Below are 25,056 nucleotides of genomic sequence, written 5' to 3'. Positions count from 1 at the left end.
TCTGCTACATCTGTATATAACCTACACACCATACGTAGATCAGTACATACTATTATCAGAGTCAGGCGTCGTAGGCGCCAGTAGGAGAACATTAACCCTACGCTGAATGACTCACAAAATCGCTGAAAATATAAGATCTGGCGATAATTAAGTTTTCTTATCAATGGAAGCTACAAGGTACAATACAGACAGGAAGAAAACGTTGGTGATTTCCCTAAATGAACTCATTTCCTTCGATCAGTCCAGAGATTAAGGGCTCAGGGAGCAGCAGCTGCAATAGGTGGGGATGTCTTAAGGCGCGATAAGTTGCAACGAGTTTGCCATGGTTGGCTTGAAGCACACAATGATCCCTTTGTAACCTCATTGTCTTCATAGGGGGCGGCTGTAATGAGGCAGCGGAGATCTTCTCACGTTCAGTCTTTACATGGGGAATCATAGCCATCTGGTGAGACCCATACACGAGGCATCGACCCCACCTCAGGGCCGCTTTAACCAGAGGGCACATGGTGCACGTGCACCGGGCCCACTGGTTAAAGGGGCCCCCCCGAGCAGGCCGGCCGTTGCTATGTGCGACCAGTGCGGTCGCACAGGGCTCCGGCCACCAGCCTGTCAGGGGGGAGCGCCATGGATGAGTAATCTACTTACCCCTCCATGGCGCCCCCTGCAGGGCCCCCCCGTCCGCCGCTGCCCCCGTCCGCTGCTGCTGCGGCGCTTCAGCGCTGCAGCAGCAGCGACACTGACAGAGAGAGAGCCATTGGCTCCCTCCCTGTCAGTCACTCACTCTTGTGGCCGCACTTCCTGCGGTCACAAGAGGCCGCACTCTCCCTCTAGCGCCCGACGTCACTGGAGCGTCGGCGCGAGGGTAAGGGGAGTGCAGCCTCTTGTGACTGCAGGAAGTGCGGCCACAAGAGGGAAGAGAAGAGGAACGCGTGGACCCAGGTGAGTAACAGTGTTTGTTTTTTTCAATGTTATATGGGAGGGGGAGCTATATACTACGGGGGGGGGGGGGGGGGCACAGGGGGCTATATACTATTGGGGAGCACAGGGGGCTATATACTATGGGGGAGAACAGGGGGCTATATACTATGGGGGAGAACGGGGGCTATATACTATTGGGGAGCACAGGGGAGCTATATACTATGGGGGAGCACAGGGGGCTATATACTATTGGGGAGCACAGGGGAGCTATATACTACGGGGGGGGGGCACAGGGGGCTATATAATATTGGGGAGCACAGGGGGCTATATACTATGGGGGAGAACAGGGGGCTATATACTATGGGGGAGAACGGGGGCTATATACTATTGGGGAGCACAGGGGGCTATATACTATGGGGGAGAACAGGGGGCTATATACTATGGGGGAGAACGGGGGCTATATACTATTGGGGAGCACAGGGGAGCTATATACTATGGGGGAGCACAGGGGGCTATATACTATTGGGGAGCACAGGGGAGCTATATACTATGGGGGAGAACAGGGGGCTATATACTATGGGGGAGAACGGGGGCTATATACTATTGGGGAGCACAGGGGGGCTATATACTATGGGGGAGAACGGGGGCTATATACTATTGGGAGCACAGGGGGCTATATACTACTGGGGAGCACAGGTGAGCTATATACTATGGGGGAGCACAGGGGAGCTATATACTATGGGGGAGCACAGGGGAGCTATATACTATGGGGAGCACAGGGGGCTATATACTATGGGGGAGAACAGGGGGCTATATACTATGGGGGAGAACGGGGGCTATATACTATTGGGGAGCACAGGGGGGCTATATACTATGGGGGAGAACGGGGGCTATATACTATTGGGGAGCACAGGGGGGCTATATACTATTGAGGGGGAGCACAGGGGGGCTATATACTATTGGGGGAGAGCACAGGGGGCTATATACTATTGTGGGAGAGCACAGGGGGGCTATATACTATTGTGGGAGAGCACAGGGGGGCTATATACTATTGTGGGAGAGCATAGGGGGGCTATATACTATTGGGGGAGAGCACAGGGGGGCTATATACTATTGTGGGTGAGCACAGGGGGCTATATACTACTGGGGAGAGTGCACAGGGGGGCTATATACTAATGGGGGAGCGCACAGGAGGGCTGTATATAACTGGAGGAGCACATGAGGGTCTATATACTACAGGGACACCTTAAAACTATGGAGGCACAGAGGGGTGTAACTATGTAGGAGTACAGAGGGGTGTAACTACTGTATAGGGGTACAAGGGACCTAACTACTGTATGTGTTGGAGCCTAAAATATTTGTCTGGCAGATTCTGGAGAGAAGATTCACAGCCAGGAGAAGACTTCAAGGTGGCCCAGGCTGGATGGAGAGAAAAAGAAAAGGTGACAGACTCTGATCGGAGAAGACGCCTCCGGTGAGTCACTGGATGTAACTTCACTCTGTTATAGGCTTGTACTGATAGGGGTCATGGTGTGGCGGTATTATGTAATGGTATCAATGGTGATATCTTTCTGTTTTGTTTAGTGCAGTTTTTATGTAATATGTAATCACTGAATGGTGGAAATAGTGTTATAAGGTAACTACTGTATGTATTGGGGCTCTTGATACAGTGTGGGGGCAAATTCAGTACATTATACAATGTGCAGAAAGGTAAGGGGGGGCCCACTCTTGAGGGCTGTGCACTGGGCCCACCAATGTATTAAAACGGCCCTGCCCCACCTTACATTATACATGTGACGGTGGCTATTATACTGTGTGTATGTGTATATATATGATAGATAGAGAGAGAGGCATACAGAGGCATACCATTCCTAGTAATGGTTTACATAGTATTAAGATTATAGTATAAAGACATAGTATAAAGATTTGTAATATACTTCTATTTAAAAAAAAAAAAACTCAGCTCTTCCCATACTTATCAGCTGCTGTATGTCCTACAGGTAGTGGAGCATTCTTTCCAGTCTGACACAGTGCTCTCTGCTGCCACCTCTGTCCATGTCAGGAACTGTCCAGAGCAGTAGCAAATCCCTATAGAAAACCTATACTGTTGGCACTAAGGTCAGTACTGTTGGCACTAAGGTCAGTGCTTAAAAAAACCTAATAAAACATTGAACCAGAAAACCTCTCCTGCTCTCTTATGCCCTCTTACGCAAAAACAGCCCTGTCCTAAAGTTTTGTGTGGTATTACAATTCAGCTCCATTTACTTCAATGGAACTGAGCTGCAATACCACATCTGAACTGAGGACAAGAGTGGTGCTGTTACTATTTGATAGCAGCTATGCTTTTCTAAGTCTGGTTAACCCCGGGAGATAGAGAAGTACTGCGGTCAGTTTCAGTATATCAGCAGTCCTATAGAGTTTGAGGGAAGCAGCAGTACACATACTTGATCGCTACAGGGGCATTCGGGACCTCCATTCATCTGATCTACTGGAGTCCATCTAATTGCCATCTTGTGTTAACCCTTTACGGACACTTTAAAATAAATGTGTCATTGTGAAGTAAATTCTTCTCTTGTAGTTTCTCAGGTCTTAAAAAAGTTTACCAATTTTTTTAAGTAAAAATGAGAAAAAAAAATCCCTGAAATAAAATATAAAAATTCTAAAATATAAAGTAACGTGTACAGCAGGAGAAGCCCTGGATTAGGAAACTTCCTCTTCTGCAACTAATTCTCAGCCACAAGTAACCTGACCTTCCAGGCGTATGACTCTGGTTCCAGTTGTGTTGCCTGCAGCCACAGATTTTATATCTTCTCTCTATAAAACCCTATAGTAACTCCGTGCACTCAGCTTTCACCCAGTGCAGCGATCTGACAAGCTCTTCAATGGGGCTCGCCCTCCTCGCCCTCTACAACTTGCTGTGGGGAGAGGATGTGGGAGGAGAGAGAAGCAGCATGGAATCGTGTGTCACTCAGCTACTGAAACACTCAGTCTCCGTCCTTCGCAGGGAGCAGACATGACTTCGTAGAGATGCCACCAGATCTCCACCACCAATGAAGCTTTGACCCAGTTGAGTGTCCTCAAGGATGGGACCATCCATAGTTTATAAACTCATCAGATTATCTTACGTTCCCTTTTTTTCTTCTTCCTCCTTGTGTTTCGGGGAGGAGTAAAAGTTGTGAGTGATGTCAGAGTCTTCCCACGTTGAGTCTCTTCTTCTCCAAGTCACAACCTTCCTAGTACTGAGGACTCACCTACCATGTGCCTGAAGAGCTGGACCGCCAGTAGCTGAGAACCCCAGGGTGGACTATTCAGTCCAGGTTCTATCAGGACGATGACGGACGTGGATAAATTGGATAACTTCACCAAAAAATGTGTAAACAGTACAATTTTAGAACCCAACGAGAATCCGGCCACCAGCGCCGTGATGTTCTCCATAGGGGTCTTAGGGAACTTAGTAGCCCTGATTTTACTGGAGCGACGCAGAAGAGGGAACAGGGGCAAAATCTCTCTGTTCTTTATCCTTGTGACTGGTTTGGTGATCACGGACTTGTTGGGCACTTGTATGATCAGCCCCGTGGTATTGGCATCTTACGCCAGGAGATTAACTCTCAACTCTTTGAATCTTTGCAATTATTTCGCTTTTGCCATGACTTTTTTCAGCCTGGCCACCATGATGGTTCTTTTCGCCATGGCTTTGGAACGTGCCCTGGCCATAGGATATCCTTACTTTTATGAGAAGGTCATCAAGAAGCGGTGTGGAATCATCACCTTCCCAGTCATCTATTCCTTCTGCATCATATTCTGCCTCTTCCCAGTGATGGGATTCGGAGAATTTGTACAATACTGTCCGGGAACTTGGTGCTTTATAAACATGAGGGGTCACCAAAGGGATGGCTATATCAGTAACGTGTACTCCTCGCTGTATGCCACCCTTCTGCTCATTCTCATCACAGCCGTATTGACCTGCAATGTTACAGTCATGGTCAGTCTGCTCAGGATGCACAAGAGACAGAAGTTGCGGAGAGTTGGGTCTCTGATGAACAACAAGCGAGAGAGGATTTCCATGTCCGAAGAGATTGACCATCTCATACTACTATCCATCATGACCATTGCCTTCATTATATGCTCGGTACCCTTCACGGTAAGATATTCCTGTTTTTTTCTACTAGTAAAGGTTCAAATATGAAATCCCTCTCTATATGACTGCTATTCTTCATTCCTATGCTCGATGCCCTGTGTCAATGGATTAGCCAATGTATGTGGAGATGTTTGTATAGATCTGTGCGCCAATTCTATGACTATATGACACATGAAATAGAATTGGTTCCATCTATAACCAAAAGCAAATCAAAGTTTTATATAGTCGTGGCCCATCGTCTATTATTATGACCAAAATGACGTTCACCTCTGCTATGTCTAAAATCTGTGGAAATTAAATAGTCTGATCCTGCTTTTCCACAAGTAACAGATGAATGAGAGACGACTGGAGGATCATCAACATTCTTTCTTCCAATAACCACATTGACCTTTGTCATAGTCCTGCTGCTATAACCCTCCCAGAAAATCTACACACTTTATAGAGTGTGTCAACCTTTCAGTTTATTTACTGAGAAACTATTTAAAAGGTTTATATTACTGATCCTGAGCTACATCCTGTATTATACTCCAGAGCTGCACTCACTATTCTGCTGGTGGGGTCACTGTGTACATACACTACATTACTTATCCTGTACTGATCCTGAGTTACATCCTGTATTATACTCCAGAGCTGCACTCACTATTCTGCTGGTGGGGTCACTGTGTACATACATTACATTACTTATCCTGTACTGATCCTGAGTTACATCCTGTATTATACTCCAGAGCTGCACTCACTATTCTGCTGGTGAGATCACTGTGTATATACATTACTTATCCTGTACTGATCCTGAACTACATCTTGTATTATACTTCAGAGCTGCACTCACTATTCTGCTGGTGGAGTCACTGTGTACATACATTACATTACTGATCCTGAGTTACATCCTGTATTGTTATGCGGGTGGCCATGTACTCCAATGACAGAATTCTGAGCAACTATGAGAAAACACAGCTACTAAAACATAGCACTTACTCCATATAAACAGGAAATAAGCCATTCACAGACTTCTAGTAGTGTTCTAGTGATCAGCAGTGTCAGTATATACTCCGGTCACATCCAGCAGTATATCTCTCGCCTTCTATGCGCCATTTCGTTCCATGCTAACATTTTCTATAACAAATTTCCAGCTCCCATCTGCCTGAGGCGGCGAGGGACGAGTTCTAACTCATTCTGTATATTACACCTAGCACCTCTCTAATCTCCATATCATTGGTGGAGAGATCAGTAAACTCATACGATATCATCCTAAGTTTCCATATACATTATAAATAGATGAGAGTATAGCACAGTCATATAGGCAGCATAGACTACAGACACAGCAGGAACATGTGCAGTATAGCTGAGCTGTGCCGAGTGACAACCGCAGCTCTGCTAGCAACATATTGAAAGATCTGACTATTTTACTGGAATTCCATGTATCTGCAGACACTGAACTAGTAGTAGCTAGATCAGGGTTGTTGCCATATCCAGGAGATATACTCTACATGATATTGGCCTGTGTACAGCCGTGTTACAGGGCGCATTCCTAGAGGAGAAAGCCACAGCCATGTATAAGACTAAAATGTAGCATAACCTGTTCATGTATGTCGGGGGGGGGGGGGGGGGGGGGATATTCTGCCGATTCGGTGATTTTCAGGAAATCCAGGTCTCTAGTTATACAGTTTATATATACACATGTATTGTATATAGAGAGCAGAGTCTGTAACCACATTACTTATCCTGTACTGATCCTGAGCTACTGTACATCCTGTATTATACTCCAGAGCTGCACTCACTATTCTGCTGGTGGGGTCACTGTGTACATACATTACATTACTGATCCTGAGTTACATCCTGCATTAGGCTCCAGAGCTGCACTCACTATTCTGCTGGTGGGGTCACTGTGTACATACATTACATTACTGATCCTGTACTGATCCTAAGTTACATTCTGTATTATACTCCAGAGCTGCCCTCACTATTCTGCTGGTGGGGTCACTGTGTACATACATTATATTACTGATCCTGAGTTACATCCTGTATTATACTCCAGAGCTGCCCTCACTATTCTGCTGGTGAGGTCACTGTGTACATACATTACATTACTGATCCTGTACTGATCCTGATCCTGTTATATAAAAGTTGTTGCTGTGAGCTCCGGCGGCTCTGGATGGCGATTTGTCTCAGAGATGGAATTTCTCATTGTTATACTTTTTTGGATTTACTGTAGTTTTACTTTAAAAATAGATTTACTTCTCAGCGCCAACATAAACAGCTTCCAGTCTACAGTCCTATGTTATTCCTCAAGTCCAGGATTTCTGCGGAGAGGACGGTAAAGTCAGTGTTTATGAGCGCTGTGGGCCCCAATATAGTAATAGATTGGGATGTTGGTTGTACAAAGAGTCAATATCCTGATCACAACCCCAGATAGATCACATGGATGAACCCCCAATGATTTAGATATTGGGTGGTAACCAGGGCCGTATTTACCACTAGGCACCCGTGGTCCGGTGCCTAGGGCAGTACCTTGCAGGGGGGCAGCACTAGGGAGCAGGGGGAAAGAAAAAAATTTTTTTAGTTTTTTTTTTTATTTTTTTAGCCTCTCACCTCCTGTTCAGACTTGCCAGTAAATCTGGTGTCTTTTCCAGGGGGTGGGGGGTATGGTGGTATTGGACAGGTCTGGTATGGCCAATCTGTGCATGAAGATGGGGCGTCTTCAGGTTTAGTGCCTAGGGCAGCAGCAAGTGTTAATACGGCTCTGGTGGTAACATGTCTGATGATGGTGGAGGCCATGTCTGATGATGTCTGGAGGCCATGTCTGATGATGTCTGGAGGCCATGTCTGATGATGTCTGGAGGCCATGTCTGATGATGTCTGGAGGCCATGTCTGATGATGTCTGGAGGCCATGTCTGATGATGTCTGGAGGCCATGTCTGATGATGTCTGGAGGCCATGTCTGATGATGTCTGGAGGCCATGTCTGATGATGTCTGGAGGCCATGTCTGATGATGTCTGGAGGCCATGTCTGATGATGGTGGAGACCATGTCTGATAATGGTGGAGATCATGTCTGATAATGGTGGAGACCATGTCTGATGATGGTGGAGACCAAGTCTGATGATGGTGGAGACCAAGTCTGATGATGGTGGGGACCATGTCTGATGATGGTGGAAACCATGTCTGATGATGGTGGAAACCATGTCTGATGATGGTGGAGGCCATGTCTGGTGATGTCTGGAGGCCATGTCTGATGATGGTGGAGACCATGTCTGATGATGGTGGAAACCATGTCTGATGATGGTGGAGGCCATGTCTGGTGATGTCTGGAGGCCATGTCTGATGATGGTGGAGACCATGTCTGATGATGGTGGAGGCCATGTCTGGTGATGTCTGGAGGCCATGTCTGATGATGGTGGAGACCATGTCTGATAATGGTGGAGGCCATAATCTGATGATGGTGGAGGCCATAATCTGATGATGGTGGAGGCCATAATCTGATGATGGTGGAGGCCATAATCTGATGATGGTGGAGGCCATAATCTGATGATGGTGGAGACCATGTATGATGATGGTGGAGGCCATAATCTGATGATGGTGAAAGCCATGCCTGATGATGGTGGAGGCCCCAAATTGAAACTAAATGATCAGACCACACTGCCAAAACTGGTCAACAATGTAATCTGTATGGGAAGTTTTAGTCCATCAACCAATCAACATGATCTTCTTAAGTGTCTGTATCTGGAATAAAAGCCACTGTCCTCTAATTCTGAGAACACTGATAGTTTGGGCCTGAAACAGTTCAGGCTTCAGTAGGAACAAAAAAACAAAACAAAAAAAACGCAAAATGCAAAAATGCAAAAACACAAAATGTAAACCATGCAAAAAAGAAGAAAAGGGAATTGACCTAGAGCAGCAAATACATATACTAAACCACCAAAATTACCAGGTATTCAATAGGTGCCATACAACACCTCTATGACGCGGCTCCTTTGATTCTAACGGAGCCGCGTCATAGAGTGGAGGGAATTCCCTCCCACTGGGAGCGGGCCGGCCTACCTCTAGTACTTGAGCATCGGCTGGTAACAGTGGAAAGAACGGCGCCGTACAGGAGAACTGGGCCACGGTTCTAAAAACAGACCGCGGCACCGGCTTCCCCGTGACGGCTCCGTTCTATCCCTGTGTCATGTTAAAGAGGACATACCTTGTGGTACATCCCATTAATAACTTGCAGACAGTAGAAGAAGCGGCCAAAAGAAAAAAAAATAACATATTCCTGCAGGATCAGACTACATAAAAGGGATTGTAGTCTGTAACCATAGAAACACCTAGGTCTACATAGACGCTATAGTCACACAGGTAAGATTTTTATTCCAGCCTGTTGTTTCAGTTTTTAATTTAGGTCTGTTCAAACAATAAAATAATAGCTACAGTATCTAACATAATTACTGCCACGTGGAGAAGAGTATTGCTTATATCGGCACATTGTGTATGGAGAAAGCATTACTATTTAAAATGTAGACGGCGGATCAGGATAAGCTGCCGTGCATGTGTACATTACCATTATATAACTTGTATAAGGAATTATCATCAGTTTCCCCTCTACAGACTCCATCCCTAATTTTCAGTTTTTCCTAAGCTAATGGAAAGCGCTTATCCTCCAATTCCAAGCAGGGCATTATATAGCAGTAATTAACAGTGTAAGCTGTAAGTCAAACCCTGGGGTAAGAGCACAGTAAGTTTTTGTTGTTACATTGAATTTTTAAATGTACTATTCATTTCTGCAAAGTTTGATGAAACAAGCGGTACTGCATTTGTAGTAACATTGGACATGTCACCTGATCGCACACGCGCACCCTATGTAATGGTAAAGACGCAGGATATGTAACTTCCTTCCATTAGGCTGGGTCACACTGCCAGTTTATCAGATTTAGCAACCAGAATAAACCTCCGTAGATTGCCAGGTTTATCTTACATCTCCGGCGCCTGTGTTCTAACCTACACCCAGATAGGAGGTCACGTCTACATGGTCATTTCCTAACAGTGATGCGTAATATAGGTCATATAGGTCTTATTCTTATCTGCATGTCAGTGACAAAAAGTTATCAGAGCAGCCTAAACCACAGAAGTCAATGCATAATAAATACACTGGGACATAGTGAGTCAGTACAGAGCATTAACCACACCACACTCAGGGCCATAGGATGGAGATCTCTGCCTCCGAGCAATAACCTTTTTTACTTGCGGTTCCTGTGTGGCATCTTCTGTTGGGGTTTCTCCTTTATGGTAGAGCCATACTATGGTGCCCAAATAGTGCTACACATTGGCCAAATACCACTTTCATACAGTTCAGGCAACAGAAGATACCACACAGGGCACCATATAAAAGCAGTGCTTTACAGTGCCGCCATTATCATACACCATAATATACTGCACGATGGTTGGATAAATTACCAAAATCACCACTTTTTGGTATAAGAACCTGCTGATAGCGCCGCTTTATAGGAGTTTTCCCATAAATACAAGTTATCCCCTATACTCAGTGACTACCTCTCCATTCCCAGGGAAGATTCAGTTTACTGTTTTTAGGAAGGACTCTGTCCCCATTCTGGAGATTGTGGGGGTCTGACTGTAGAGACCCCCCCCCCCCCTACACACACACACACACACACAATATCCAAAGTTATCCGCTATGCCGAGGATACTTGTATTCATGGGCAAACCCCTCTAAGTGTACATATAATCACGAGAAGTCTGACTGCTGGGACCCCCATAATCTCATGAACAGGGTCCGGAGTCTTCCATCAGAACAGAGTGGTGGTCACGCGTGCATACCCCTACCAGGTCCAGCGCTCATGTGTTCTTGCCACTTCCTTCTGATGGGAGACTCTCGAGATCGCTCTCCAATCATACTCTTATTCCACTGTGGATAGGATACAAGGGATAAACAAAGGAATGGACAAACCCTTTAAGTAGCACTGCCACATGTAAACCCCATCATAAAGTGCCCAAATTATACCGTAACCAAATAACACCCCCCTAAATAATTTAACAGTGTTATACAATGTCTATATAATGATAATATTCAGATATATAGTCCTCACGGTCTTTCTAGAAAGGAATAAGGCCCATCCGGCATAACCCGAGCAGTGACTGGGATCTCCCTCCTCCCCGTCGCAGAATTGCTGAACCATAAACCACAGCATAAAAAATGTAAAACAAGCAGCGCGTGTGAACATGACCAAAGGCATCCGTATATAAATACCCATTCAGCGGGATGGCTCTGTGAATGGTCTGTACGTTACTTAACCTTGGGACATTATTAAAGGAGACACGCGTCTTCCTGTGTGTCACTCCGAACACTAGTAATTTTACTCCGGTTTTGAAATAGCCGGCTTTGAAGCCGTCGGGGTCTGGATCTGGACCAAGTCTTACTGCCAGTTCCCTTTCTTTATTACATGGATCATTCCTAGTTTTTCTTAGCGGCAGATCAATCAATAGAACTATCACAAATCACATCTCGTACAACCGGGGCAACTATCAGAAGCCCAGAACAGAGGACTCTACATAGTTATATGGGAGGGTCCGAGAAACACACGTGTCCAGCAAGGTCAGCCGAGGGAGGGAGGCATGATGGGTAGGCTCTATGCATATGAATATGTTATTTTATTCTAAGAACTTGTCTCTCCTAAACATGCCTCCAGAGATTGAAGCTTCTTTTCTCCAGGAGGAGGCAGTGCCCCCTTGTGTGGAGGACACTTGGTCGGTTGGCCCTTTGGTTCTTTGTCGTGACACCAGTGCCGGTTGGGCACACAGGTATGCAGGCACACCTGCATTTATTTTTAGAGGGCTGGCTATACCTTTTTCCCCTCTGGACAGTAACCTGCCGGGCTGTTTGGGGGTCCCTTGGGCAATTATCACGGTGGTCCGGAGTGGAGTAGTGACCCACCTAGACAATTGGCACTGCCACCCACAGAGAGGGGAGATAAACCAAGGAAGTGATTACTGTGTCGGTGTTTAATCACAGAATCACAGAGTCCCATTAAAATAAATATAATCTTGTTTACTGTGAAGATACTTGATGCAGGAGAATACCGTATACTTTCATCTTGATAAGTTATTTTACACTAGATAACCCAGATCTGTACTGAGAGTAGAAGGAGTGATACAGCTGTGCTGGCTGGGTGGCGTGCTGAGATGTAAAAAAAAGGATCAGAAGAGTAGAGAGGAGGATGTCGAGAGAGTCCCAACCCAAGTAGTACTGTGCTCTGCCGGAACTTCAGATTTAGAATAAGTAGAATACTTGAGTAGAGAGAATACTTGTGCCCGTGTTTTTACACCATCTATTACCCACCAGTGTCGGGTGACCCGTCCTAGAGGGTGTCACGAGCCCCAGACCTTGTTACCTGGGATGAGCAGAGTGGTCAGAGTTCTCTGATTACACCTGTGCTGCGAGATAGAGTACATAGCTTCTAGCAACTTTGCTCTATATGGATAATTTCCTTTACTTCTTGTGGATACTGTCCTGCACTGTGTTCCTCTTTGTCAATGGCATGGGTTAGGATAATCTCAGACTTGTCCTCTCTAGAAGTGACTTAACACTGCATAGTGTCTAGTAAGGTTGCTTGAAGAGAAACTGTAGGGAGCGTCCTATCTCTACAGAGTCTAAGGCAAAAAGACCCTACACTTCCTCTACCCATGTGACTTCCTTCCTACAGCATGTGTAAACTGTGGTGGGAGTGAGTGCGTGTGTAAAAGGTAAAGAGAAAGACGATAGGTTAGGAGAAGAAGGAACTCTCATTGGTGTACAGACCCATGTGATACATAAACAAAACAATAGCCCTTTAGTTTCTACACCTGTGCAATATCTTGATATATATATAACAATGACATCTAGTGGTAAAACTTTGGTACTGCTACATTTCCACTTACACTTAAAAGCACAGGCTTTTTCAAAGGGTAAAATAAATGAATCATATCTCCCCTTAAACGTCTCTTCTCCAGACTAAACAAATGTAATTGTATTAATCTCCTCATAACTAAGATGCTCCATTCCACTTATTAGTTTAGTTGCAGATTTTGCAGCTCTAGGACGTCCTTTCTATAAATCAGGGCTCGAAACTAAACAGAAGGCCGCACCAACGCTTTATATAGCGGTAATATTATTATAGCAGTAATGTTATATCCCTGTCACAAGAGTCCAGGCCTCCTATGATGCATAATAATATCCTGCTGGCCTTAGAAGCAGCTGACTGACATTGTGTGCTGTTCTGTAGTCTATTATCTATGATTACACCCAGATCCTTCTCTACCAGAGACTGTCCCAGTGTAACTCCCCCTAGGACATAGGTTATTACTCTCCCCAGGACATATGATGCTGCAGATTATTACTCTCATAGGACATATGATGCTGCAGATTATTACTCTCCTAGGACATATGATGCTGCAGGTTATTACTCCTCCTAGGATATATGATGCTGCAGGTTGTTACTCCCCCATGTACATATAATGCTGCAGGTTATCACTCCCCTAGGACATATGATGCTGCAGGTTATTACTCCCCCATGTACATATGATGCTGCAGGTTATTACTCCCCCATGTACATATGATGCTGCAGGTTATTACTCCCCTAGCACATATGATGCTGCAGGTTATTACAACCCTAGGACATATGATGCTGCAGGTTTATACTCCCCTAGGACATATGATGCTGCAGGTTATTACTCCCCCATGTACATATGATGCTGCAGGTTATTACTCCCCCTAGGACATATGATGCTGCAGGTTACTACTATCTCAAGGACAGAGTCACAGAGCAGTTACAAAGGACATCTCTCTCTGTGGAGGACCTGTCCTGCATTACGTAAATGATCACTGTGTAATGCCCGATGTGCTCTGTGGTGGCGCTGCAGCAACACTGGACACTTGCGGCCAGGTCTTCCACACATGGCAGGGGATTACTGGGCATCCCAGCAGGGGGACACTTTGTGGTTTATTTCTAAGGGGCCCCTCAAACAAACAGGTATTCTTCAACGAGAACCCTTTTATATAGATGCAAGAGTCCCCACCAAAGTTAAAAGCGGAATCATAAAAAATAACAATACTAGAATGTTGTCCCACCAGGAAATATACTGCAATTTTTTTGAGCCGCCATGGGGTTATGTCGCCATCTCTCATTCTCTATGAGGATGGAATTTACTGAAGGTGAACAGCTCTAATATGGTGCAATAAGTGCTGCGGTTTTCTTCTGTTTGCTCAAACAACAGCGTCATAGAGAGTCTGAAATAACAATGCTATACAGTGCCAACCCCCCTTGTACATAGTGCCACACTATGTATGATAGTACCATATATCACCACCGGAGACAGATCATACACCAGCTACACAAACATGGCTGAGTCAGCTTCATGGGGGCGGAGGTGTATGTGGTGCGTGTATTCCTCCTATGTAGATGACATATGGAAGTCTTTGCTATAGCCACTTATCAGCATTGCAATCTGTGTAAATGGAGGCATGTGGTTTGTTTCCTAAGTCTGTGTTATTTACTTACAATCTAGCTCTGATGTTAATCTTGTAGTATGTCAGACAAGAACATGGATGGGATCCCGTTGGGTGGTCAGAGAGAGAAGTGGCCGATCTCAGCTTTGTTTAATAGAGGATAATCCTGAATGGGAGACCCTGACCCTGTCCCCTTTATTAACCCAGAACTCTCTTAACAGTGCTGTTATATCTGTAAAGCCATGTTCCTTTTTCTTACATTGTTTTCATTTGAAGGGACAATCCAGCAAAAATCTTTTCTTTGAAATCAACTGGTTTCAGAAAGTTATATAGCTTTGTAATTTACTTCTATTTAAAATTTTCAAGTCTTCCCATACTTATCAGCTGCTGTATGTGCTGCAGGAAAAGTTGTTTTCTTTCCAGTCTTACACAGTGCTCTCTGCTGCCACCTCTGTCCATGTCAGGAACTGTCCAGAGCAGCAGCAAATCCCCATTGAAAACTTCCTGCTCAGTTCCCCGAGATGGGGATTATTCCCTGTTATGATGTGTAAAATTTTTGTTTGAAAAATCTCAATAAAAATTTATTGAAACAGAAAACTTCTCTTGCTCTGGACAGTTTCTGACATTGACAGAAGTGGCAGCAGGGAGCACTACTGTGTCAGACTGGAAAGAATACACCACTTCCTGCAGGACATACAGCAGCTGATAAGTACTGCAAGTCTTGAGATTTTTAAATTGAAGTGAATTACAAATATATATAGCTTTCTTAAACCTGTTGATTTGAAAGAAAAAGATTTTTGCTGGGTGACCCCTTTAAGTCTAGCGCCATACCCGTCATATCTCACATTGGATAATATTTTATGCTGTTATTTCATGTGGTTCATTCGTCACTGCGGCTCTTATGAGTCACACATATTTACAAGGCTTCATATTATGTTATTTTACATGCGGTAAACCAAAATAATCCGAAAAATTCTCCTTGTCCAGGGCTAAGTGTAGAATGAATAAGAAATATGCGGAAAAATCATCTCAATACAGGAGATTTTCATTGTAATCTTGAAAAATAACTTTAGTTTGTGCATAGAACTAAATTTTATATATACTCCAGAGCTGTGATCACTATTCTGCTGGTGGGGTCACTGTGTACATACATTACTTATCCTGTACTGATCCTGAATTACATCCTGTATTATACTGCAGAGCTGCACTCACTATTCTGCTGGTGGCGTCACTGTGTACATACATTACATTACTTATCCTTTACTGATGCTGTATTATACTTCAGAGCTGCACTCATGTACCTGATTATCAGTACAATATAAGTTTATCTGATATTTCTGTACATTATATCTATATGAACTTTCACTTTAAATTGTTCATGTCAGATCCATCCAAACTTTTACTATACAAAAAGAGGGAAAGGGAATTATCATTAGAAAAGGAAACCCTTTTCCTCTAGGGAGGTGGGTAATGTGGGGGTCATTACTTATTACTTGGACCCTTCATATTGGTTTATAATGATGACATGACAGGAGGTGTCAGGGCGGGAGGGGAAGGCTCGTCGACGACTCATCTATGACTCAGAAGGGTCGCTTGTTTGGTCAGTCTGGGAAAGGCTGATATGTCATGTACTGTATTCACTGAATGATTCCAGAGCTTTGGAGGGATGGGATTGTGACACATAAAACAAACACATGTAATATTCCCTTCGGTCACCCGAGTTTCCCATAATTTGGGGATTTCCCTCTAATGTGGCCAAACTTTCCCTGCGGATGATGTATGTGCACCAACTGAGGCCGTGTGACCACAGACCCTGAAACCACTACCAAGTCCTGTGCCCCCGGTGGGTAAGGGTATGGCAGCGGTAACTAACACCAGATAGAGACCTACTTTATTAGTGTTTATGAGGCCCCATCCATCACTTTTAGATGGTCCGTGCGGCCCTTTGCTACAATCCCCCGTCGGTTGTACACGTAGCTGATGACTTTTGACGTTCATCGTCTGATCGACAGTCCTAATTCTCAGTTATGTCGGCAGCCCCGTATAATAGGGTTTGAAGTTTAAACAGTCTATTAGACAGCATTAGTAAATCTAGAGCCACGTGTGCGATACACTGTGTAGTCTGTAGTCAGGGGCGTAGCTAGGATCCATGGGGCCCCATAGCAAGAAACTGTATGGGGGCCCCCTTAATCCTGTATAGACCCCCTCAGCCCCCACAATGCACATGCTCACAGGATCTGCCAACCGGTACAGTCCCGCGTTGTTTCTTTGTTCCCGACTCCCAGTGTCACTAACGTGTCGGGGAGCTGGGACAATGGAACGATGCAGGACTGGGGAAATGCTGCCTCCGGCCACAAGAGAGACTGGCAGAGAGCCTTGCCAGTGTGTGCCATAACAACCATAGAGGCAGACCACACTTTACCAGGGCGGAGGGGCACAGGCCCCATAGCAGTGGCGTGGTCTGCCTCTATGGTAGCTACGCCACTGTCTGTAGTTTTACTGTACCGTGCAGCGGTGAGCAATGTGCAGGCCTCCCTGAACGTCCCCGATAGCCAACACCGATAAGGGCACAATAGGAGGAGCTGTTTTACAGCAGCTGGATGGCTGCAAGGTGCACGCTGCTGGGATTGCTTATATCCTAAGGGAGCACAATTACATCATTACATGACATCACTAGGATGATGTCATTACAACCTATGGCGTCCCTTTTTATGTGAAAATTTTTTGGGGAAACTGAATGTGATTTTTTCCTCCCGAAATGAAAAGTTTAATTGAAAACTCAGCAGAACAGAGAGCAAAGGTTCACGCCACATAAGACTCTTCTACAAGGCTTTTTTTCTTGTCTTGAAAGGCAATATTTACATGGGACAAAGTACAAGTCTGACTAACATGCCACATTCTTCTACAAGTCAGGGCATAAGGAGAAGGCTGGCAAGAAGGAAGCTGGAAGAGCGCGAAACTGTCCTTCCCGGAGGGATATCTGGCTAGTCCTGTGTTTTGAGACTCTTCAATGAGGCTCCACGGACTCCTCTTTTGCAAACTCATGTTTCCCAGGGGGCAATGCACCTAGGACTTCACTGCATTGAGCGCTTTCATTAGCAGCCGGCAGTGTTGTCATTTGGCTGTTCTCCCTGAGTTCAGCAATCTGTTTCTCTTATGGCTCTACTAGGCATTGCTCCCACCTAGCCAGAATCCTGCTCCACACTGATGAGGGGCAACACCCCAAAACAGCTGTATGTGGATGGAGACCTTGCCTTGGTTTATCCCTTGTCATTACACTGACTTATAGGGCCACTTAATATGGTGGATTTGGTGGTTTCCTAAAAGGAGCTGCCACTTGGCTGGGTCCTTCCCGGAGGGATATCTGGCTAGTCCTGTGTTTTGAGACTCTTCAATGAGGCTCCACGGACTCCTCTTTTGCATACTCATGTTTCCCAAGGGGCAATGCACCTAGGACTTCACTGCATTGAGCGCTTTCATTAGCAGCCGGCAGTGTTGTCATTTGGCTGTTCTCCCTGAGTTCAGCAATCTGTTTCTTTTTACGTCAGTCTTTTTTTTACGTCAGTGAAAATACCTTTAATCTGGTACCTGATAATTAAGAAAGTTTCAGACACTCAGAATATGTTACATAATCCAATAATCCTTATCCTATAATCCATACCATCCAATAATCCATAACATCCAATAACCCATTCCTTCCGATAATCCATAACATCCGATAATCCATAACATCCAATAACCCATACCATCCAATAATCCATAACATCTGAAAATCCTTAACATCCAATAACCCATACCATCCAATAATCCGTAACATCCGATAATCCATAACATCCGATAAGCCATAGTATCATTCTTCTAGAATGAGTACATCACATACAGCACCATCTCGCAGATACCTAACAAGCCAAAGGCGACTGCTGTTGACAGATCCACGTAAGCTAAAAACAGAAAAATTGCTAAATAAGCTAATTTTCCGAGACAAGTCTGGGCCCCATTTTAAAAGGAATAAAACTTTCACAAGGCGGATGACGTCTGACCCAGATGAAAGATCTTTGTTGAATGTTACACGTGCTTTATATATGTGGCATGTAGGCGCAACATCCTTGTCCTCTAAAAACCATAAAGCAAACCTTTTATATAAGACATTTACAGGAAACACATTACAACTTATTTTTTAGACTTTGGGTGTGAAATTAAAACAAATGTACTATCAATTATCTGATGGTACATTTGCTTTAAAGGCGGATTCCGGTAAGAAAAAAAAAAATAAAAAAAATCAGTAATTTAAGTGTGCTCCGGGTGCAGTTAAGTAGTGAAAAAATATATACATTTACCCACCTTGTTACCCGCCATCACCATCTTCATGTCAGTCCTGTGCCGCACTTCCTTATGTCTTTGTGTCACAAGGACCTTCCTGCTCAGCCAATCATTGGCTGAGACAGGACAATGCTGTGGCCACTGATTGGCTGAGTGGGAAGGTCCTTTGGTGACACAGACACAAGGAAGGGCAGCAGGATCTGACAGAGAGATAGCGGTGGCAGTGAGGGGATAAATATGGGTGATTTCTCTATTTAACTGCACCTAGATCACTGTTAGATAGGAAAAAATATCTCCAGAATACCACTTTAAGTACCTGCACTTTTTTTAAGTGAAATTCAAAAACATTCGCTTAGTCCTGGATTGATTTTAGGTTATATGTATCGCGATAAACAGACCTAAGAAAATCTTCCATGAGCTCATCCTACCCAGCGTTCCCCAGATAGATCCTGCTTCTTTATTTGTCAATCATTCAATCAATCATGCACCACCTGAGAAGCTTGGTCTGATGGGGAGATATCATATGGTCCTGTGACTCGTCGGGTCGGCTTTATGGTTATTTTCCAGCCTAATTATGGTTTCGTGATTATAAAGCTGTTCCTGTGTTAATCATCAAAATCATTCAAAATTATTTCTGTCCTTTATTTATTCATGAACCCCGTCTAGAACCTCAGGAAACATCAGACTTACTGGAAAATACACAACATGCGGGCACGGGTCATGGCGCAAAAGCGGAAAGCAATCTATAATTGTGTTGTCAATTATATAACATAGGAAGTATGTTCACATATAAAAACTGCCGTGTCTCTGGTATTCATCAGTAAACTAGCAGAATAGTATGACAACATATACTGCAGTGTACCCAGGTTTGATCAATTAACTGCAATAGGTCAAACATAGTCCAACAGTGCCTACCTACGAAATAACGCTTGAGATTCCCTTTGGTTTCTAAGCACGTATCAAAAAAATGGTTTATGGTAGGGCATCTCCCACAAAGTGGTCTCCTTGTTGCATTCCTTACTGTGTTAAATAGGCCCTATATAGCATTGTTACGAATTTGCTTTGTGGCACTATATGACACTATTATGTGAACACTGAATGGCACTATACAATACATGCTGCCTGACAATATGATTTACGTTCTGTATGGCACAATGACATAGGCACTATAGAGCAGCTCCTATAGGCACTGTATGGGTATATAGATACTGGATACAATACTACATGATAATATTTAGGCATAGTCCGTCACTATTATTTGCATTGAATTATTGCTATATGCAGGGCTAGTAAAAGTAAACTTTCCCCACTCGTAGGACTCTCGAAGGCGTTTTCCTGTTTAAAAAGTCGCTATAATTGGCGCTATAGCGAAGCAAATCATACTGCAAATGTTCAATATGTCCCTCTTGGTTTCCAACAACGCTCTCAATTTGCAAAAGGTGTCACGGTAGACCTGATCCTTCAACGCTCCCCATAATCAGAAGTCACAAGGGATGAGATTAGGTGGGTGAGGAAGCCAAGTTGTTGGGAAATAGCGGATCACCCCTGCATCTGTGCAAGCCTCTATTTAGGCAAATAAAATACAGTTACTGCTACAGCGCCACCTATCGGCCACCTTTTGAACAAAAACATTTTTTCTATAAATATCTAGCTCATCATCTGTAGTGCTGGTTGTCCGATTTTGGTCATATGTGAAGCAGCCAAATGCCCGGCAGAGCCATTGAGTTGAGGAAGGTTAATTTTGCTAAACCTGTAAATTAGGAAGTCCCCAATATATTTCCTTGGGGCATTCAGGCCTGAATCTGATATACTTTAATCATCTGTATGTTTATAAAACATTATTGATGTATTCTGTTACGAAACCAAACCAGACCCATCCAACCATCCTCATGTTAATTTCTTATTATGTTTTGCAGGTACGAGCCTATATTAACAGAGTAGAAAGCAATAAAGACGACACGAGGGACCTTTTAGCCTTAAGGTTTTTGTCGTTCAATCCAATCATTGATCCCTGGATCTTCACCATATTACGACCCTCTGTTCTCCGGTTGATGCGCTCGGTTTTATGCTGTCGGACCTCTTTCAACATGGGGAGCATCAGAAACTCTCCTTCTCTCAGTACTCGACTGTCAACCACCACCAAGCTGAACTTTGTTGACACTACGTATGGGATTTCCCAGAAGAAACCTTTAGCTGACAGTGACAAAATTGCATGGGGAGAGAAAACAGACACCCAGTAATATAAACAGCGTAAAAACTGCAAATGTCAGCTCCATGGAAATTCTGAGCGACATCATCAGGAATTCCAGAACTTATAAGATAAGGGTCCATGCAGTCACCAGTAACAAATTGGGACCTGTTCCCTTTAAGGAATGAGCCACTGATAATCAGTTGCTCCGGAGCATGGTTATGGATCATGTCAATAATGTTCTACATGTGGTCAAAAGAGTTATCCAAGAAGAAGCAAAGTGCCTTCCTTGAGCCTGGTCTTCAACTTACCGTGAAAATTGGACAATGTCAAGACATTGCAGGTGGAAAAAAACATTGCATCCATGCGTATGGTTTGCCATTGCTGCTTTTAGACAGGTGCCTCCACTTTACTGTCAGACATTAGCAATGGTGGGGGGCCCATTACCTCCCTACTGCTTCCTAGCCAATAGTCATGGTTTCCACTTGACCTTAACGTGAACTGGACCACAAAAGGGGCATTTTTGGGAGGGCATTTCCAGTTATACAGAATATAGTACAAGGTTTTAACTACAAAAAACATGTTTGGACTTACCCAGCAGAAGACCTCTGATGGGCTTAGGTTCTGACACAATAACCAGGCCCATCTTCAGTTGAGGCAAATGACAACCCCATCTGAATAGAACAAATACAAGTTGGAAAGGAGTAAAACATTGCAAACCAGCTTGATCTTGAGCAGGTATAAAACCTAAAAACATGACATCTTATTGGGCATTACTTTAGGAGGATTGTCAACAAGTTGACTGCCATGACCACTGGCAAACATTTTCCATTGCTAGGAAAAGCCATGATCAGCTAGATATTTCCATACTATTTTGGTTCAAAAAGGAGTTCTGAGCAGGGACCCCACTATGATGTCCAGATACACTAATAGGGCATATGGACAGGGGTTATCTTTGTTAAACAACCCTTTAAATAACTTCTCTCATCCGAAAACCATTTTCGTCAGATTTTAATATTGCATGGTGCCACCACTAGGCTGTCCTCTACCCAAGTCTCCCTTACCTCATTCTCCTCTTAGAATATAAGCTCTTATGACGATAGCTCATATTCCTGTAGTACCCTCATAACTGCACTTTTTAAAGCTAAGGACGTAACAGTGCTGCAGGAGATGTAGTATTGTAGATGTACTATCAATATATTTATATAGAATGATATATAACATGATGCCGACCAGAGATGGGCACGGCTTGACCACTAGGAGTCTGAATGAGGAGACCCTCAAGCCTATATAGTGATTATTCTTATCTGAAGCATATTATTATCCTAAAAATGTTGGACCACTGGGCAATTTCTGAAAACTAGTTTTGGGGCATGTTCTCATGCTCACGGCCGTGTCAAACAATGGCCGATGTCTGACATGTTCATTACTTGATTTTAATTGGAATACGGACACATTCGGGTGTGCCCGCACTCCAATTTTCCATATACCACAGTGTAAAGCAAGGCCAGGAGCCGTGCTTTACACTGTGAGCACAGGCTATTAGATCAAAATGGACCTGTCTATTTTGTGCGGCTGCAGAAAACCAAGGCCGTAGTGTATACAGGATGTATACACTACGGCCATTGTTCTATACACTGCTATGCAATTAAGCAGTGTGTTAAATGGCCGTCACTGCACTCCAAATACAGTCTGTGAACATGGGGTGTATACCAGAACAGTAGGACTTACAGATTAGGCTATATAAGATGGCCTGAGACCGTTGGTAATTGTCCAGGAAGGGCTTCCCTATGCTGCCATTACTCATTGGCCTTATGACACGGGGAGATGTGTGGACGACATACGAGTGTTTGCTTATTTGTCAGCTGATCAGTGGTGGCCCTATTATAAAGGACAATAATAGGCCTGTATAATTGGGTCCAAAGTGTTATTCATGACACATTCCCCCCCTTCATGTTGCTATCACCTCAGGCCAGTCATCCATATCCTAAAAGGGCAGCCATTTTGAGAAAGAAAATGCTTCCTATTCACATACACTGAGGATGCGGGGCACACAAGTTCAGTAAAAGAGGTAAGTCCATAAAAGCACCACTACAACAATGGACTAAGCATAACAGGCCTCATGTAGCAATGGTGAAAGAGGAAAATGGCCTTGTTGCCTTTAACAACCAGTAAGAGCTCATCTGACATTCCTTAAACTACTGAGGTAAAATGAAAGCTGCTGTGTAATTGGTTGTCTCGTTACCCAGAGTAACCAATCAGAGTGCAGCTTTCACTTTACCACAGTTGTAAGCAGAGCTTTGATAGGTTGCTAGGGGCAACAGTTCTGTTTTGGTATATATACATGAGGCCTACTTTGTCAAAACACAAAAATTTGAGAATTTACACAAAAAAATTTAAAAGATTCCAGCTTTTCTGTACTTTTCCTAAAGCACTTATCTTGTATTTCTCCATAGGCAGTGAAGGTTGTATTGCCTAGATGTATACATACAATGTTGTTTAATTTAACGTGTCTACGTGATGAGCGTCTCTTTTTTAATAAAACTGATTTAAAGAACAAGAATGTTTGTTTATTCAAAGACGTCTCAAGCCGATGTCCGCCTGTGGCTGACTGACAGGGTTTCGGCCTTGTCCATTATGATCATTGTCTAGTGGAGTCAAAGCAGGTCTGCAATCTACCCTATGTCTCATGAGATGCTCTGTCTCTCCGCCATGCTTTACACTGCAGCTATATGTTCAATTTAAGTATATAGCAGAAAGTCTATACAGTGAGATTTCCATTATAGCAACAACAGATCTAATGAAAATTTGAACAGATCCCAACTAGAGATGAGCGAACCTGGAGCATGCTCGAGTCGATCCGAACCTGAACTTTCGGCATTTGATAAGCGGTGGCTGCTGAACTTGGATAAAGCCCTAAGGCTATGTGGAAAACATGGATATAGTCATTGACTGTATCCATGTTTTCCAGACAACCTTAGAGTTTACCAAAGTTAAGCAGCCACTGCTAATCAAATACCGAACGTTCGGGTTCGGATAGACTCGAACACGAACCCGGTTCGCTCATCTTTAATCCCAACGTTTCGTAAGATAAGTGAATGTCAGCGAGAAATGGATTTCACTATGGGGAACCTTCGGCCACCCAGCTATCGCAAAACTACAATTACCATCATACCTGGACAGCCAAAGGTAAAGTTTTGGCTGTTCAGGCATGGTGGTAATTGTAGTTTTGACACAGCTTGAGGGCCAAAGGTTCCCTATAGCGGCATCCATTTCCCACTGGCTTTGGCCATCCTCAAGTCTATGGCCGATCTCTTCCAAGATCTGCAGTCTACAGCTCCTGACATTTGTAAAATATAAGTCTCTGCAAACTCTAGGAACCAAAGTCTAGGAGTTGTAGTTTTGCAATAGCAGGAGGGACAAACTCCGCCATCCATGATAAACCATTGAAGCAATGTATGACTAACCTTTCTGGTTGCACCATACAGTAAAAGTTACAGAAAGAGAGAGGATATTTTGTTTTTAGCTCTAGTGACTTAGTTCCTCAAGTAATATGAATCATCATTCTAGCTAACATGACAACACGCGACATGTCAGTCAACAGCTTCCTCCATGGCTCTTATCTGGCCTCATCCCAGTATGTGCACCATATTAAGCCCTTGTATATCTGCACTATGCAAGAATATTCGGTGAGAAAGAGCAGCTAAAATACAAGATGGACCAATAAACGTCAGCATGCAATCTGTAGATAAAAGCAAGAATGTGTGAATTTACGGTTATGAGATCTCCTGGGAAAAGCCCAGTCCGATCTCTGCAAAGCTGAGACTAACGGAGAACTTCCATTTGTCATGGCTCAAACCATGAGGACTGATTGATGGGGAAATAAACCCAACAACACAACAGAAAAGGCAGTCAGGGGGCTCTAAAGCAGTATTCCTAGCTAATTTGCGTCTCACAGACAAAAAATTGACCCATTACACAATGGTTTTGATCAATTGTGTGGCTCTGCACTTCA

At 44.0% G+C, this 25,056-nt stretch overlaps 1 protein-coding gene across 1 annotated transcript; it reads left to right on the top strand.

The window, feature by feature from the left end:
* The first annotated feature begins 3,859 nt into the window (after positions 1-3,859).
* PTGER2 (prostaglandin E receptor 2) lies at positions 3,860-23,591 on the top strand. The gene is made up of 2 exons (XM_069949221.1): positions 3,860-5,059; positions 20,770-23,591. Exons 1-2 carry the CDS (start codon positions 4,250-4,252, stop codon positions 21,091-21,093), a joined length of 1,134 nt encoding a protein of 377 aa, XP_069805322.1. The 5' UTR covers positions 3,860-4,249; the 3' UTR covers positions 21,094-23,591.
* Positions 23,592-25,056: the final 1,465 nt, after the last annotated feature.

Source organism: Dendropsophus ebraccatus, chromosome 13 (genome assembly GCF_027789765.1).
Source record: "Dendropsophus ebraccatus isolate aDenEbr1 chromosome 13, aDenEbr1.pat, whole genome shotgun sequence".
NCBI lineage: Eukaryota > Metazoa > Chordata > Amphibia > Anura > Hylidae > Dendropsophus > Dendropsophus ebraccatus.
Note: the sequence above shows the minus strand (reverse complement) of the source record. Positions and strands in the feature narration are given on the sequence as shown.